Source organism: Triticum urartu, chromosome 3A (assembly GCF_056163025.1).
Source record: "Triticum urartu cultivar PI428250 chromosome 3A, HENAU_Tu73, whole genome shotgun sequence".
In the NCBI taxonomy this organism is placed as follows: Eukaryota; Viridiplantae; Streptophyta; class Magnoliopsida; order Poales; family Poaceae; genus Triticum; species Triticum urartu.
In genome coordinates this window covers 40,540,535-40,555,497 of record NC_141875.1, presented here as the reverse complement: position 1 = coordinate 40,555,497, position 14,963 = coordinate 40,540,535, and the positions used below count along the sequence as shown (strand labels likewise).

General features: G+C 46.2%; 2 protein-coding genes across 2 annotated transcripts; both read right to left on the bottom strand.

The window, feature by feature from the left end:
• Positions 1 to 1,988: 1,988 nt before the first annotated feature.
• LOC125547822 (uncharacterized) lies at positions 1,989 to 6,747 on the bottom strand. The gene is made up of 4 exons (XM_048711585.2): positions 5,893 to 6,747; positions 5,490 to 5,778; positions 2,472 to 2,533; positions 1,989 to 2,383 (listed from the first exon to the last, which is right to left on the bottom strand). Exons 1-3 carry the CDS (start codon positions 6,568 to 6,570, stop codon positions 2,514 to 2,516), a joined length of 987 nt encoding a protein of 328 aa, XP_048567542.2. The 5' UTR covers positions 6,571 to 6,747; the 3' UTR covers positions 1,989 to 2,383; positions 2,472 to 2,513.
• A 7,509-nt stretch (positions 6,748 to 14,256) lies between these two features.
• On the bottom strand, positions 14,257 to 14,651 carry LOC125548372 (uncharacterized). Its single transcript, XM_048711990.2, has 2 exons — positions 14,547 to 14,651; positions 14,257 to 14,418 (listed from the first exon to the last, which is right to left on the bottom strand). The coding sequence occupies exons 1-2, from the start codon at positions 14,649 to 14,651 to the stop codon at positions 14,257 to 14,259; spliced, it is 267 nt and encodes an 88-aa protein (XP_048567947.2).
• Positions 14,652 to 14,963: the final 312 nt, after the last annotated feature.

Below are 14,963 nucleotides of genomic sequence, written 5' to 3'. Positions count from 1 at the left end.
GCGATAGTGCTGTCAACACGCAGGTAACACACCATGTTTGTTCAAGCTTCATTACTTTCGATATATGTCTACTAATAAGACACACAATGATATAATTGTTATTTTTTTTTGCCGAAAAAACTGTTTTACAAAGATTTTAGAAAGAGTCTGATCTCTTGCTTATATTATTGACATCTCCATTTCCTCCTAGATAACGGGACAACAACAGTTATTGTTGTCATTGCAGAAGGCTGCAGAGACTGGCGGCATGTCGTCGTCGCCGCAGAACTTCTTGCATCGCTCGTCCGTGCAGTCCGGGAAGTGTTTGGAGTAGCACGAAGCCGGCAGGGGAAAAGCACGCGGCTCAACTATTTGCATATGCATGTAAATAAATGAACGATAAAAATATGCACAGATTAGATATCTAATCTGAAAAACATGTGCTCCAACTTCCGATCTCAACTACGGCGACAATGCAAATTACATATAGCAAATTTAACTGACTAACCTGTTTGCGGGCGTCACACGAGGAGAGAAGAAGGGTGGCAGCCATGACCACCATGAGTGTGGCCACGAAGCAGCACAGGGCACTCGTGTTCTTCTTCACTATCACCATGATCGATTTACAGTAGAGGAGGCTAGCTACGCTTACGTACTGCAGTTCTTTTCGCCGTGTTGTTATTTGAGATTTGTTGTGTTGTTTATATAGACCCCGTAAGTACATTGGTGTGCCTGCCTAGCCAATTATAAGTATGAATTAAATGTTTTAATTGACGCTTTAATTCAAGTAAGAAATAAATGGATATATATATATCCTTTTTTACAGGGAATGGATATATATGTCATGTATGGACACATGGATAGATACTACTGGATACTTATGGAAGAACATACTACTCCCTCCGATCCAAAATAAGTGTCACAGTTTTGAACTAATATTAGGGAGTAATTGTGATTAATTAGTACATATGGTTGACGATGATTTTTATCCAAATTTAAGTGTTTTTCAAATATATTTCTAGCCACAAAATTTGTTAGAGTACCTAGTACTCCTTGCATTTTTTTTATTTGAGATTTTTTACACTCTGCACTTGGTCGAGTGGAGAATTGAGCCCACAAATCAACACTACTGCAGCCCACTTGCTTCATAGGTTAACCCAAAAAATAAGGCCTCTCCAGAGAAACATCTGTCAGTTCACAAAAATGCAAATGGGCCGGCCAAACTAGCATGGCAGCTCTACGGGTAGAGCATAACCCAAATTAGAATTTTGTTATTTTACTATATTAAGAGAAAATAAAAGGAAATTATAACTTTTTTTGAAAAAACTCAACCCCATAAATTAATCAATTAAAATGTTTTTTTGCGGGAATCAATCGATTAACATGTTATTGCAATCATTCGATACAGAAAACGCCATGCAGGACAGAAAACTATTATAAAGAACACCCTTGGACCTATTCTCAAAATTAAATTTGTAATCTGATGTGCTACCTCATCATCTAATATTAAAACTAAATATCACTCATTATCTATTGTCAAAACTAAATATCACTCATTAGTACTAACCTTGCTTTATCTATTCTTTTCATCCTGATACTGCAAATTAGATAGCAGCATAGAAATCAGGTAATCTCTTGGGGAAGGACCATGTTAGCTATGGTTATCCCGGACAGTTGTTGGAGCAAGGATATGAATGCCATCTAGTCTTTTTTTAGCATTCTTAATAAGGCATTTGTTAACTTTTACCTGTCTAAGGTATATTTTCACTTCCGTTGTGAGAACCGCATCTTGGTTGTATCATTGTATGACCCTTTGTTATATTTTACTTGTTGGATTCGTTGTGTGTGTGTGTTTGTTATATTTGACTTGTCTGATTCGTTGTGTGTGTGTGTGTTTGTTACATTTGACTTGTTGGATTCGGTGTGTGTGTGTGTGTGTGTGTGTGTGCGCGTGCGTGCGTGCGTGCGTGCGTGTGTGTGTGTGTGTGTGTGTGTGTGTGTGTGTGTGTGTGTGTGATACCTGTCGTTCCACCCACATGGCGTATGTGTCGTGACATTCACGGTGTGTTTGGTGGACGTCCTGGGGTCAATACTACACATTTACCACCAGAGGTGGTAGACATGTATAGTGCCACTTTTGCTCGGTTACACCCGCCCACGACATTGCATGGTTGCAACGATGAATCATTGACGTGAAATTCTATATCATGTGACATGTAAAAAGATTGTGCAGGAACATCTCTATGTCACTCAGACTTCGAAGAAGAGCGAAACCAAAAATCTGAGAAATAAATGTATACACGGTTTCACGGCTCTTCACCTACACTGCCCAGATCTAGCCCACGATAATGAAATGGTCAACATGCTCAGATAAAAAAAACACTTTACAAGAAGCTCCCTGTAACTGAAAAAAGAACAGTGAATTTTCGTAATTAGCAAAAACAGAAGGTACAATATAGACAACACATACACAATCTTGCAGTTTGCTTTACCTTCTGCCGTACACATCCTCCAAAGCTTGTGGACCATAAATTTTATGAAAAAGATCTTGCCACTGAAAATGATTCAACATGAAAGAAAACTGTATTAGAGGGTGACAGTCTGTATAAGGATCTTAGCGCAGTCAATAATGTGGAGAATGGCTTTTTTTGGAAACATAATTCCGTCTCATCCAAAGTATTTAGAAGTACATAAAAATCTAAAGATCAAATGTGAGTGTCAACTTTTTGATCCTTTCAAAATAGTTTATATGCTAGCATGCGAGCTTTTTCATAGAGTCAAACTCATAAGATTTTCTATAAGTTGAGGTTGGCGTCCCCTGCCTCCAAATAAGTGATTCTAGATCTTTGACGAGCCATCATTCCATCCACTGAATAAAGTCCTAGCAGCTTCCTTTTTAATTCTCTTGAAGCCATGGCTCAGAGAAATGGAGAGTGCAACTGTCTTTCGCTTGATACAGTGGCCCAGACAATTTTTCTTTAATATTACCAAAGATTTTGGCACTCCAGATTTGAAGAGTTTTATCTGTGATGAAACTGATCTTGCGACATAGTCTGATCAGCGGGTTAGAAATAGCACAGAGGGCTGGATATGACATAGACTGATCAGCGGGTCAGAAATAGCACAGAGGGCTGGATTTGACCGCGCCAAGGAGTCCACATTTCCCTGGATAAGCAACAAAATTCAAAACGTAATCTGCGACACCCAACAACTTTGTGAACTGTGGCGAGAAGCAATGGGCAGTGGCCGGATGTGGTCGAGGAAATTCCTTGGAGAAAACTGTCCGGGAAGAGATCATGCCACGCCAGAGATGCCAACATGCGATCAATCTTGTAGAGAACCGTATATATTGTTGCGTTTGTCCATGTGAAAGCACGGCCATTAAGGTTAACATCATGCAACATAACATCACTAACCACTTTATTGAACTTACCCATCATGCGCCTATTAAGGTTGCGATTATTCTTATCTTCCGCACTAACAATCAGGTGTTCTCATAGCCTGAGAGGAGCCACGGTCCTGAAGCACTTGATCTTATTGTTCTGATCTCATCGAGGAATCGGATTTTATCACAATCCTCTTGGGGGCCATAAACCGAGCAATTACCTAGTAATAATAAAAGAAAGTATGTCCATATATGTGTACCTTTTGGAGAAAGGCATGTCTACCATCACGTGCATGTAGCGGCCATTGAATTTCTTGAAGATTCGCATGCATTCACTGACTACTGCTTAGTTGGTCAGACTCTTCTCTCACTACTGTTCTAGCAATGCTTCACCATCTCATGCTAGTATTTTGTTTTATTCCTAAGTCTAAATATATTTTATCTTTTCAACCGGGCGTTCATTTTATGATCCATTTGCTCTCCTCGCCGCCGCCAACCCTACCCGCGCCCAGCCCTCCTCCACCCCCACCTCTCCTCGCCGCCGCCAGAGGCGGTCTCCGGGCAAGTCCGGGGCGCCGCCAAGGAAGGTGGCGGCGGGGCCAGCTGCTGCTCTGCTTCCGCGGGGGGCTTCGGATCTGGGGCGGCGGCCCCTCTGGTGAGGCACCACCGGCTTAGCGGCGGGCGGTGGTGCGGGCGTTTGGATCCGGCGTTCTTGGCCGCGCGGGCGGCGGAATCTCGGAGGACGAGGGCGACAGTGCCAGATCTGGCGCCCCTTCCCCCTGTACGGCGTGTTCTCCCCCATCCGGCCTGCCCGTGTTCCATGGGACGCCGGCGCTGGTGGTGCTAGTGGTGGGGAATCCAGTCCGGGCAAAAGCCATGGCCGACCATGGTCGGCTGCGTCGACGACGACGCCTGAGGGCGCCGTGTCCCTTCTTGGAGGCGTCTGACAGGTCTGATCCCCCCACTCCCCCTTCCCCTAGTTCTCCCGGGCGAAAGCCCCAACTTTGTTGGGCGGCGGCGGCGCCATCGGCGTCGTATCCTTCTTGAAGGCGCCGTTTAGGGAGCTTGGTGGTCGGTGGGCGCTGTTGGGGTGCGGGTGGTGGCGGCGGTGGTACCCTCCTCGTCCTAGCTCTTGCTTTCCATCGCCATTGTATCTTTCCGCTCTGCAAGGCGGTGGCGCTGTCTGGCGCCATGGTGGCGTTGACAGTTGACCTGGCAAGGTCTTTGCGTCGGTGCCTGCTCTGGAGATGGTTATGTGGATGACGGCGGCGGTAGCCTCGGTGAGTGCGCCGGACCTGTGTGTGACCCATTCCCGGTATGTGGCTGGGATGGGGCATCCGGCTTTAGATGTTAGGTTTTGGTGCAATGTCTGTTTGGTATTAGGCTCGGACATTCGGCACCCCTGCATCAAGGGGATAGGAGTAGCGACAAGTGTCGCCAGGATGGTGGTTCCAGGCTTATACTGATGTAATGCTTGGTAAGGTCTCTGAAAATAATTAATAAAATGGCTGCATGCATCGATCAGATGCAGAGGCCGGGGGTGATCCTCCTTTTCTAAAAAAATAATAATTTTATGATCCATTTGCATATTTGTGTTTATGATGACGACGACTTTAAAACGAGACCACTTTGGATTATATGTCAACAAGTTTTAAAATTCACGATGGTACACTCTGGAACACGATGCCCCCAAATGGAACTGGATATAAACTACTCTTAGTTACTAACTTTTACATACCGTATGGAACAATTTAAAACACACTAACACACGATGAAACACGTAGGTAAACAGTGTAACATTATGATACACTACGAGAACATGGCTAGCCATACTGAAACAATAAAATTACTTATGCGGAACCGAATAAAACATTATTGATTTTTGGTAAGATCTTGCTGAAAAAACACATTTGTGTAAACATAAAGTAAAAGAAAATTTTATTTCGAAATATATCAGACATCTATTTGTTTGAATGAAACTCAGTGACTAAAGAATAGCACATGCTAGGGGATAGAAAAAACACTATAGATGATACAATGGACCCACGAAACAAGAATAAAAAATATATATGTATGCATGCATGCACAGGAGGTCCCGGGTATGGTGGAGAATCCTCTCTCGTACCTTTTGAGGACTCGTGCACGAGCACGACATGCATGGCGTTGTTGTTGGGCGGCAGCTGCAGGCGGAGCGGCATCAACTTGCTTGTGATGGGGTTGCGGGAGCAGATGATCACGTCCTTGAGCCCCGTGTCCTCCTGCAGTCTCTCCAGCAGCTCCCCAAGGCTTGTCCCGTTGAATAGGAACGAGCGCCCCTCATCTCCCTCACGCACATACCCACTGTCATCCGCAATATGGTAGTGGATGTGCCGCCCCTCCACCTTGTGCACCGGCACCGAGAAGGAGTCCGCCGACTGCATGCGTCCGCAATCACGATATATGGAGAACCAAAATTAGCAAAAGCGTAAGTCGGTGGCCCACCATTGGGTTGTTGGACTCATCGTGCAGGAACAGGTGCGCGTACGGACCTCGAGCCTCGAAAAGCCGACCGGGGGCGCTAGGGATCCAGGGGGAGGCGGCGGGGGCTGCGCTACGACCGGAGTCGATGTACGGTGGTGCGGTGGCGCAGGAGGCCTGAGCGCTCCCGTCGGCAAGGGAGCGGGCGAGGGCGAGGGCGAGGGCGAGCGAGAGTGTGGTTTGTAAGGTAGAGGAGGAGAGTAGGCGGTGGTGATGGGATCCGAGCATTGAGGCGGGTGCACGAGGACCTGCACGATCTCGATGCACCAGACGACCCAGCCGGCATGGCGGTGGTGTGGGACGTCATGGGTCACGGAGTTGCGCAACGGCGGGAGGCCGCCGTTGGCGCGGAGGAAGTTGCCGTAGCGGGTCTGGAGGCGGGCGTGCCTGCCTTCGCCGACGGGGACCCACTCGACGGAGGAGTCGAGGCGGTGGGGCAGCGTCTGGATCACCTTGCGCCCGGTGACGCCCATGAGGATGGGCTCGTTGGAGGCGGTGAGGTAGCGGCCGTAGCGGCTGCGGAGGCGGATGACGCCGGGCGCGTTCGGCACCAGCTCCACGGTCCACCGCGCGTTCGGGGACGCGGCGTTGCGGTCCTGCAGGACGTGGGACTCGTCCTCATCGGCATACATGTACTTGTTTTGGTGGCTCCGCAGCCGCACCGTCTTGGCGCGCTCGAACAGCTCCATGCGCGCCTCGGCCCGGCGTGACGCTGTCGCGGCCGGTGACCCTCGCCTCACGCGCGTTTGCGGTTAGGGAGGGTAGGTTGCCGATGTGGACGACGGCTGCCGCGCGCCGCGATACGCCCCGGGCGTTGCGCTACGCCGCGCCACAAACCTGGGACTCTCGGACACCCAATATAGCGTTTCCTAACTCATCGAAGCCCTTTGCATGTGCATGGCCTCTCTTTCTCTTTTTTCCTTCTCACACAACACATGCATGCCTGCACTAACACATGCATGCCTACGTTATCTTTTCCCTCTCCTCAAACTTCATTACTTTTACTTTTCTTTTGACAGTTTAGATGATTCATATCTTAAAATCATTTATTAAAATATATATTTGAACTCCTAACGTCAAGATCTTTAGAGCAAGAGTAGTCTTAGATGATTTTTAACACATACTATTTGTTAACTGAAATTGAAATATGATCTTTTAGAAGCTTATCAGTGTTTTCAGTGACGAAATTTGCTGGAAACAGTGAATGATTTTTCATTTTTATTTTAAGGTGCTAAACAAACTGAATAAAGAGTTGAAGAACTTTCCCAACAGTGGGCCTGCACTTTGTTAGAAAATTAAAGAACTTTGCCAGAACTGAAAAACTTTATAACACTACTAGGGAAAAAGCCTAGCAGCAGCGAGGGTTTTGGGCCTCTCAGTAGTGCGGGTGCCGCGCTACTAATAAGGCGCTACAGCTAACGTATAGCAGTAGCGCCTGTTTTCCCATGCTACTGCTATACATGAATAGCTGTAGCGCTCTTTGGGAAAGGGCGCTACTGATATTATCTGCAGCGCTGTTTGCTGGGACGCGCTACTGGTAAGGAGGCGCTACTGCTAAATTTCCCCCCTCGCTACTACTAGTTTATTTATTAGTTTTTTTCCTGCATATTTGTTTTGTATTTGAATAGGCTTTATACAATAATCTTTAGCATATCATACACATACAAATGTAATCATAGCTTATACATACAATTAGTCTCATCAAATCATGTCATCATCATAATTATCATCCAACACAAAGTGGTCTCTCGTCATCATCTCGAAAATAGCGATACAAGTCTCGATTACTTGCAAATACATCGTCATCCATCTAAACAATGATATACACGAGAAGAGCTATCACTTTGAGAACATGAGTTCGTATCCCTCTCTCGCATTAGCGTGAACCTAAACTAACTACTGCGTGTCGCTCGGAAACCGGAAACCGGTACACCTGGGCGGCTTGACACTCCGGCCACTTGTTGTATATATACTCCTGGCGTAGCACTTCTTCGCCATCTATGATCTATGCACCTGCATCATCACATGAGTCGATGATATGCAACATATATAGTTGAGCAACAGAAAGAGACAGACTTGGCAAAAATAGAAACAACATATCATAAGCATAAATAACAAAGTTCATCGTACCCCAAAATGCCCTAACTAGAGTGATTTTCGCTAGTTGAGGAGGAGGACGGTTTAATTACATCACAAATAAAGTTTCACCGTGCATAACTCAAAGTTTTGTCATACAGAAAGTATGGACTAAACGGACACATTGTCATATATCGACAATCACTCCAACATGTCGTTCCATCCATCCAAGTCAGGGAGATAGTCCCCGAGCCTAGTGAAAGGCTTCAGGTCGAGACGCTGAGAGGCTATCCATATTCGGATGTCTTCCCGCGACATTTGTCCTTCTCCGTAGAACATCCTTGTTTTTCCGACGACCTCCTTCATGATGATTTGGGCAAGTTCGCGCTGGATGTTATAGAACTCAGCTCGAAGTCGATGATCCTCGATATCTCCTATGTCCTTTGCCCATTGCAGAATATGGGCATCGCCGGAAGAAGGTGCCATGCGAAGGTTCTGGTGATCCCATCTGTACTCCAGCATGTGGTGTAGGACATAGAATCCATCATTAAGAGAATCATTCGGTTGCTGGATGCAGCAGAAGTCGGTCTTATGGCCGAAGGCGACCCTGCCACCCCTTATCTTCTTGTCCCTGACCTCTCCACCCATTGATTGGTAGTAATACATAGCACTATCGAGAACATCCTTGATGTGGGTGTAATCCTTTTTGTGAATGTTCTTCGATGAGTCCAAGTAAAGAGTGTGGGAGAATCGGGGGTAGAGGATGATGAGGATGGCGCGCCCGCCGCTGCGCAAAATAAGTCCTCAAATTAATTAGCCTCCACCGTGCAAATGAATGATTGAAATCGAAGGACGAAGGATAGCAGCGCGGATGACTTACACGGGATGATAAGGCACGAGAATCGCCCCCTTGTCCTTATTGGCGAGCATGAAACTGACGATGTAATCCCTCGCGTATTCACGGTGATTTGCGCAGACTCCCAAGAAGCCCTCGTGCATGTAGTACGGGTCAGCGACACAAATATGAGATATCTGCTCAACCCCGATGATGTAGTTCATGTGCAAGGCATAAAGGCGGACAAACGTAAAATCCAGCTTCTTCACGTGAAACATGTCGAATATGTAATCGAATCGGAGGAAGAACTTATCCGCGGGGAAGCTGTCGACGTACGACATTTGCCGCGGAACGTTAATCACGTAGAGTGGGTATCCTGGATCTTTCGAGGCGATGAGGTCTTTCTCTACCCGCAGCACATCGTCATGAAGTCTCTTTAGATCGCCGAATCTGGCCCGTAGCGCTGTTGCAGGTAGGATTGGTTGACCGGGGATATGCCATTTATCCGCATCGGGGATATCTATACGGTCCTGAAGCCGAGGCTGCTGAGGCGGCTGGATCATAGAAACAGCTTTTTTGCCTTTCCTCGCTCTCTTCCTAAACTTCTTTACTACCGGAAGGTCGTCCATAATATGTTGAGACGGCAATTCAGGCACTGACTCATGACGCTCAAACCCTGAGGAGGCGCCAGTATAGACATACTGTTCAGCAGCGCCATCGTCATCCTCATCCTCATCCATGGCGACGTCATCAGCGACTAATGAAGCCTCCTCCTTACCCCGTCCGCCATCACCCAACCCGACACCCGACGCTAATTGGGTAGGTGGGGTGTTGATGTTCATACCTTGCTGAGGCTGCGTGCTCATGGGTGTGCTCCCGGCCGCCTCCAGACGAAGCAGACTCTTTGGCCACAACAGGACCCACCCAGCATTGCAACAATCACCAAGCCGCCACGGTGTCTCGTCGTCATCCCCCAGTAGTACTGGAGGAGGCAAATTCTCGTGGCCCGGTTTGACACTGGCCACGAAAACCTTGAAGACGTTCGGGGGGATCGGCCGGCTGTGGAACAATGGTTCCTTCGGCTCCATTATTGTCGCCTTCCCCACGTCCACCTTCTGGTCGCCGATGGTGTACAATATGGTGCACGGGGTTTTGTCGGCCTGCAAAGAAAAGTCTGTGACGTGAGACATCCGAAAGGCAACGAAAACGGGAGATTATACATTTATATTGAAGGGGCCCGGTGTGACAGATACCGTGAGGGCGTCGAGCTCAGCCAAAGACGAAGCACCACCTAGCACGTCCGGTGCGGGAGCCGGTGCGGGAGCAGGTGCAGCTGCAGGTGCTGGTGCAACGCTAGTCGAGCTGCTCCCCGCCAAGAAGTCAGCAAGGGAAAGGTCCGCTGCATTTTTTTCTGGATTTTGCCTGGTCCAATTGAAAACGGCGGAACCAAGATAGTAGAAATATCTACAGCCACCTTTTTTGCGGCAGCTACCGCTGTTGCGACTGTCTGAGTTGATTTCTTCTCAACCGCAATCTCAACCCTCTTGTCGATGTTTTCTTCATTTAACCTCCGTCTTTCCTTTCTCTCCTCCGTGGTCTCACGGTAGTACTTCTTCCACGTGGCGCCGTCTCCGACACCGTGCACGCGTCCATACGGCGGTCGATCCACCGGTTGTCGTTTCAATATGTTCAACGCCCAGCTGAATGGAGTGTCCCACTTGGGCCTCGCCAATGCCTCAGACGGCGAGTCGCTTTCGGCTGCAATCCTGTGCCGCTCTCTCTGCAAAAGGCACAACGATCGTTTACAAATATGGCTAACGTGTGCAGTCGAATTGATCAGAAACTAAAATTACCAGCAGTCTTATGAACTCCGTAATGACCGGTGTTGTCTCGTAAACCTTTTTCACTGGGTCCCAACGGTGCCGGGCCCTGAGGACGTCATGCTCCTGCTGGACGGTGAACTCCGCCAAGGGGTCTGCGATGCCCAGACTCGCGGCTTCCGCGTCCTCCTTGGCCCATTTGGACCTCTTTCCGCCGTAACCACGGCTTCCGAGGTGGTGGCTCCCAAAGTTCCTCTCTTGAAGCCCCTTCATGCACTTAGACTTTTTTTCGCATCTTCGGCCTCGCAAGCCTCCTTGAATATTTGAAACTGCTCTTCCGTGATTGTCGGATTATCCTTTACAATCTCGGAGTAGGGTTCCTTCTTGTCGATGATCCTTGCTTTCACTCGATTTTTCCAGGCGGTCAACGCGTCGCTAAACTTGGTCATGGCGTGTTTGTTTATCTTCTTCATTGCCGGGTCCTCATCTGAATCTTTATAATCATTCTCATTCCGGCCCGGGGACAAGAATATCTGGTGAAACTTCTTTAGGAGGGAGCTCCTCATATTTTCTATCTTCTATAGTTTCTCATCGTTGATGGTGGCGGTTGTCCATACGATGCAGCCTATTTGATTGCCGTAGCATCGACGCGCTTCCTCGGGCGCTGTTGGCTCAAAATTTCCGTCGTCCACCTTCGTGACCACCACTCTAGTAGTCCTGAGTTTGTTAGGAACCCGTTGCCTCTTTGCTTTCGGTTCTACACCGGCTCCGCTCCCCGAGGCAGCACCGGTCTCAGTCTCAGCGCCGGTCTCGATGCCGGTCCGAGTCTGAGCACCGGTCTCAGTCTCAGCACCGGTCTGCGTGTCGGTCTCAGTCCCCGATGCCACCGGTGGGCCCAACAATAACATCGGTTGATCGTCGGTAAGGCTAAAAAATTCATCTGCCGCCCGGTAGGCGTCGTCGCAATCACCAGAACCCTATCCTTCATCGTTGCTAGCCATGTTTCCTATTATTAAATCTAGTCAATTAATTCTAGACCTAATAAAATTAATAATGACATAAAAAAGGCCTATTGTTTTGCAGGAATGTTGACTCCTTCCTGGTGCGGCAAATCACGGGCACTCGATATGTCCTAGTTTGTAGCACAAGTCATGCCGAAATTCACGGAAAATTTCGGCATGACCTTTGCTAAAAAGTGGACAAATCAAGAACCTGAAAATTGCCGGAAAAGAAATGAATCAACATTCCGGCAAAACATAGGCCACTAAGCATCATTCCTTGGAAACAGTGTCCAAATATACACGAGCAACCACATGTCCAAATTTCGCAAGCTAATTCAAAAACAAAGTGTAGAAGAAAATTCATTTAACTACTAATAGAACAAAATTCAGTTAACTTTAGTGCTCTATAATGATGAAAGGAAAAAAATTTCAGGTAACTACTAATTTCATTCATTTAGGTTATTCATTTAACATCACCTAATTAACCTACTGTACCACTACTACTAGCAGCACTACTAACCTTATTAACCTAGCAAAACTCTAGTGCCCTAACTGAAAAACATCTAATTAACATCTACTAGTACCACTATTGCCCTAACCTAATTAACATCTACTAGTATCACTATATACTATACAAGCAGCATCTACACTAATTAAACCCTACTGCCCTAACTAACTTTTGCTCTACTAATTTTTTCTCTAAAATGCAGAGAGAGATGAGTGAGGGGGAGGGGTGGGGGACTTACAAAGGGGAGAGAGGGCGGGCTCGGGCACGGGCAACGGCGGTCCTGGGCGGGCTCGGGCGGCGGTGAGGTGGAGGGCGCCGACGGTGACATCGAGGGCGGCCTTGGGCGGCGGCGGTGAGGCTGAGGGCGGCCTCGGGCGGCGGCGGTGAGGATGACGGCGGCCTCGAGGGGAGACGGTGAGGTTGCGGGCGTCCACGCCGGCAGGAGACGGCGGCGAAGTGGGTGACGGCGAATTGGGGAGACGGCGGCGAGGGCGAGGGATTTGGGGAAAAAGTGGTGGCCGGGGGCGGGGGGGGGGGGGGGTGACCGCTGTTTAAGTGAAACGTAACGATAGCGAGTTTCCGGAAACGCCTATAGCTATGTTAGCTATAGCACATTTACTGAAACCCGCTACTGCTATTCCTTTCTCCCTTTTTCCTTTTTTCTTTTATTTTTTTTTACATTTTATTTTTTTCCTTTCTTCTTTTTCTATTTCTTTCATTTTCATTTACTTTTCTACTTATTTTCTACTTTATTTTATTTTCGTTAGCAGCAGCGCCTTACACGTAAGCGCGCTACAGCTAAGGAGCGCAGCAGTAGCGCTGGGCCAGTATACGCGCTACTGCTAGGTTGGGCTAGCCATGTGCGCCCAGTTCAAACATAGCAGCAGCGCTTTTCGCCAGTACGCGCTACTGCAAAAGTCGTAGCAGTAGCGCGGTTTATTTACGCGCGCTGCTACTAATTAGCAGTAGCGTTTGATTTTGTACAGCGCTACTGGTAACATTCTGTGTATAAGGTTTTCCCTAGTAGTGTAAACAGTTTCCCTGAACTTTAATGAAAATTTTAAGGAACTTGTTTGAGCCACGCACACTTTAATTTTATCTTGGGCTCGCAATTTAATTTGAAATTTGTGGTGACATATTAATCTTAAAAACTATTGATGAATTTAAAAAAACGTTCTTGGATTTCAAAAAATATTAATAAATTTGATAAAATGTTCTTAGATTTAAAAATGTTCTCGGATATCAAATAATGTTGAAGACTTAAACAATGCTCATGAATATAAAAAATGATAAATTTTAAAAATTATTACTGGATTTCAATAAATGTTCACGGGTTAAAATTATTCATGATTTCAAAATATGTTCCTAGATATCAAAAAATGTTTATAATGTTCTCAATTTGAAAATACGACCATGAAGTTTAAAAATTGTTCTCATATTTCAAAAGGTTCATGATTTTTTAAATTTGGTATTTCAAAAAGTTAACGAAATTAGAAAAAAAATAAAAAGAAAAGAAGAGGAAACTGGAAAAAGCAAAAATCGAGAAAACCCAAAGAAAGAACACATAAAAAACCAAAAGGTCTGGTTGAGGAAACCGTTGGAAAACCAAAGAAAAGACCATAGAACAGACGAAATTGGCCGACTTACTACCGCGAGCGGTGGTGCGCGTTTGGTCTCTAGATGTAGGTTCGCTACTTCGCTCATCAAATAGACGGCATATTATTGTGGGGCTAAATTAATGTATGTTTTTGTCAATCCTTGATGAAATTAATGTGGGGCTAAATAGAAATGTAGTTAACGAATGTGTATTGGAAGTGTAAAGAGACTTGCATTTGGGTGAAGTTAAAAACACCAAGAGTACTTGCTCGCATACTCATGTCCATCTAGTCAATAAACAAGAAACTTGTTTGTGCTTATGCTGTAAACACGCAGGTATCAACCATTTTTGTTCAAGCTTCATTACTTTTGATTTGTCTCCACATACACGAACCAACGAGACATACAATGATAAAAATCGTTACGACAAAAATTGTCGGAAAAGCTGGTTTACAAAGATTAGAAAAGGTCTGATCTCTTGCTTATATTATTGGCTTGTCCATTTCCTCTTGGATTACTTCAACGGCGCTTATAATTAACTAAATGGAACAACAACAGTTGTTGTCATCGTTGCAGAAGGCCCCGGGGACCGGCGGCATGTCATCGCCACCACAGAACTTCTTGCACCACTCGTCGGTGCAGTTTGGAAAGTGCTTGGAGTAGCACGAAGCGGGCAGGGGAAAAGCATGGGGCTTATCCATCTGCATATGGTGTAAGGAAACAAACGATGAAAAAAAGCAAAGATTAGATATCTAATCCGACAAAATTGCTTCATCGTCTGATCTCAACGGCGACTTTGCAAATTAAATAGAAAATTTAAGTGATTAACCTCTTTGCGGACGTCGCATGAGGAGAGAAGGGTGGCAGCCATGACCACCATGAGGGCGGTCACGAAGCAGTGCAGGGCGCTCGTGTTCTTCTTCAGCATCACCATGATCGATCTACAATACAGGAGGAGGCTAGCCGCACTTAACGTACCTACAGTTCTTCTTTTCTCTGTGTTGTTATTTGTGATTTGTTGTGTTGTTTATATATATACCCGTAAGTACATTGGTGTGCCTGCCTAGCTAATTTCAAGTATGAATTAAATGTTTTATTAATGCTTTAATTATAGTAACGAAAAAATGGATATATATATATCTCTTTTTGCAGGGAATGGATATATATATATATATATATATTATTTTGTTTCACTTTTTTAAATTTATTTTCTTCATTAAGGGTAATACAAATGCCAAAAATTCAT

What these genes read in the sequence shown, in the direction of transcription:
- LOC125547822 (XM_048711585.2), bottom strand. Translation starts at nt 6,570, where the DNA reads ATGGAGCTGTTCGAGCGCGCCAAGACGGTGCGGCTGCGGAGCCACCAA. An exon ending in TCGGCTTTTCGAGGCTCGAG is followed by an intron (nt 5,779 to 5,892) that starts GTCCGTACGCGC and finishes GGACGCATGCAG; the next exon opens with TCGGCGGACTCCTTCTCGGT. An exon ending in CGTGCACGAGTCCTCAAAAG is followed by an intron (nt 2,534 to 5,489) that starts GTACGAGAGAGG and finishes AATCATTTTCAG; the next exon opens with TGGCAAGATCTTTTTCATAA.
- LOC125548372 (XM_048711990.2), bottom strand. Translation starts at nt 14,651, where the DNA reads ATGGTGATGCTGAAGAAGAACACGAGCGCCCTGCACTGCTTCGTGACC. An exon ending in CATGCGACGTCCGCAAAGAG is followed by an intron (nt 14,419 to 14,546) that starts GTTAATCACTTA and finishes CACCATATGCAG; the next exon opens with ATGGATAAGCCCCATGCTTT.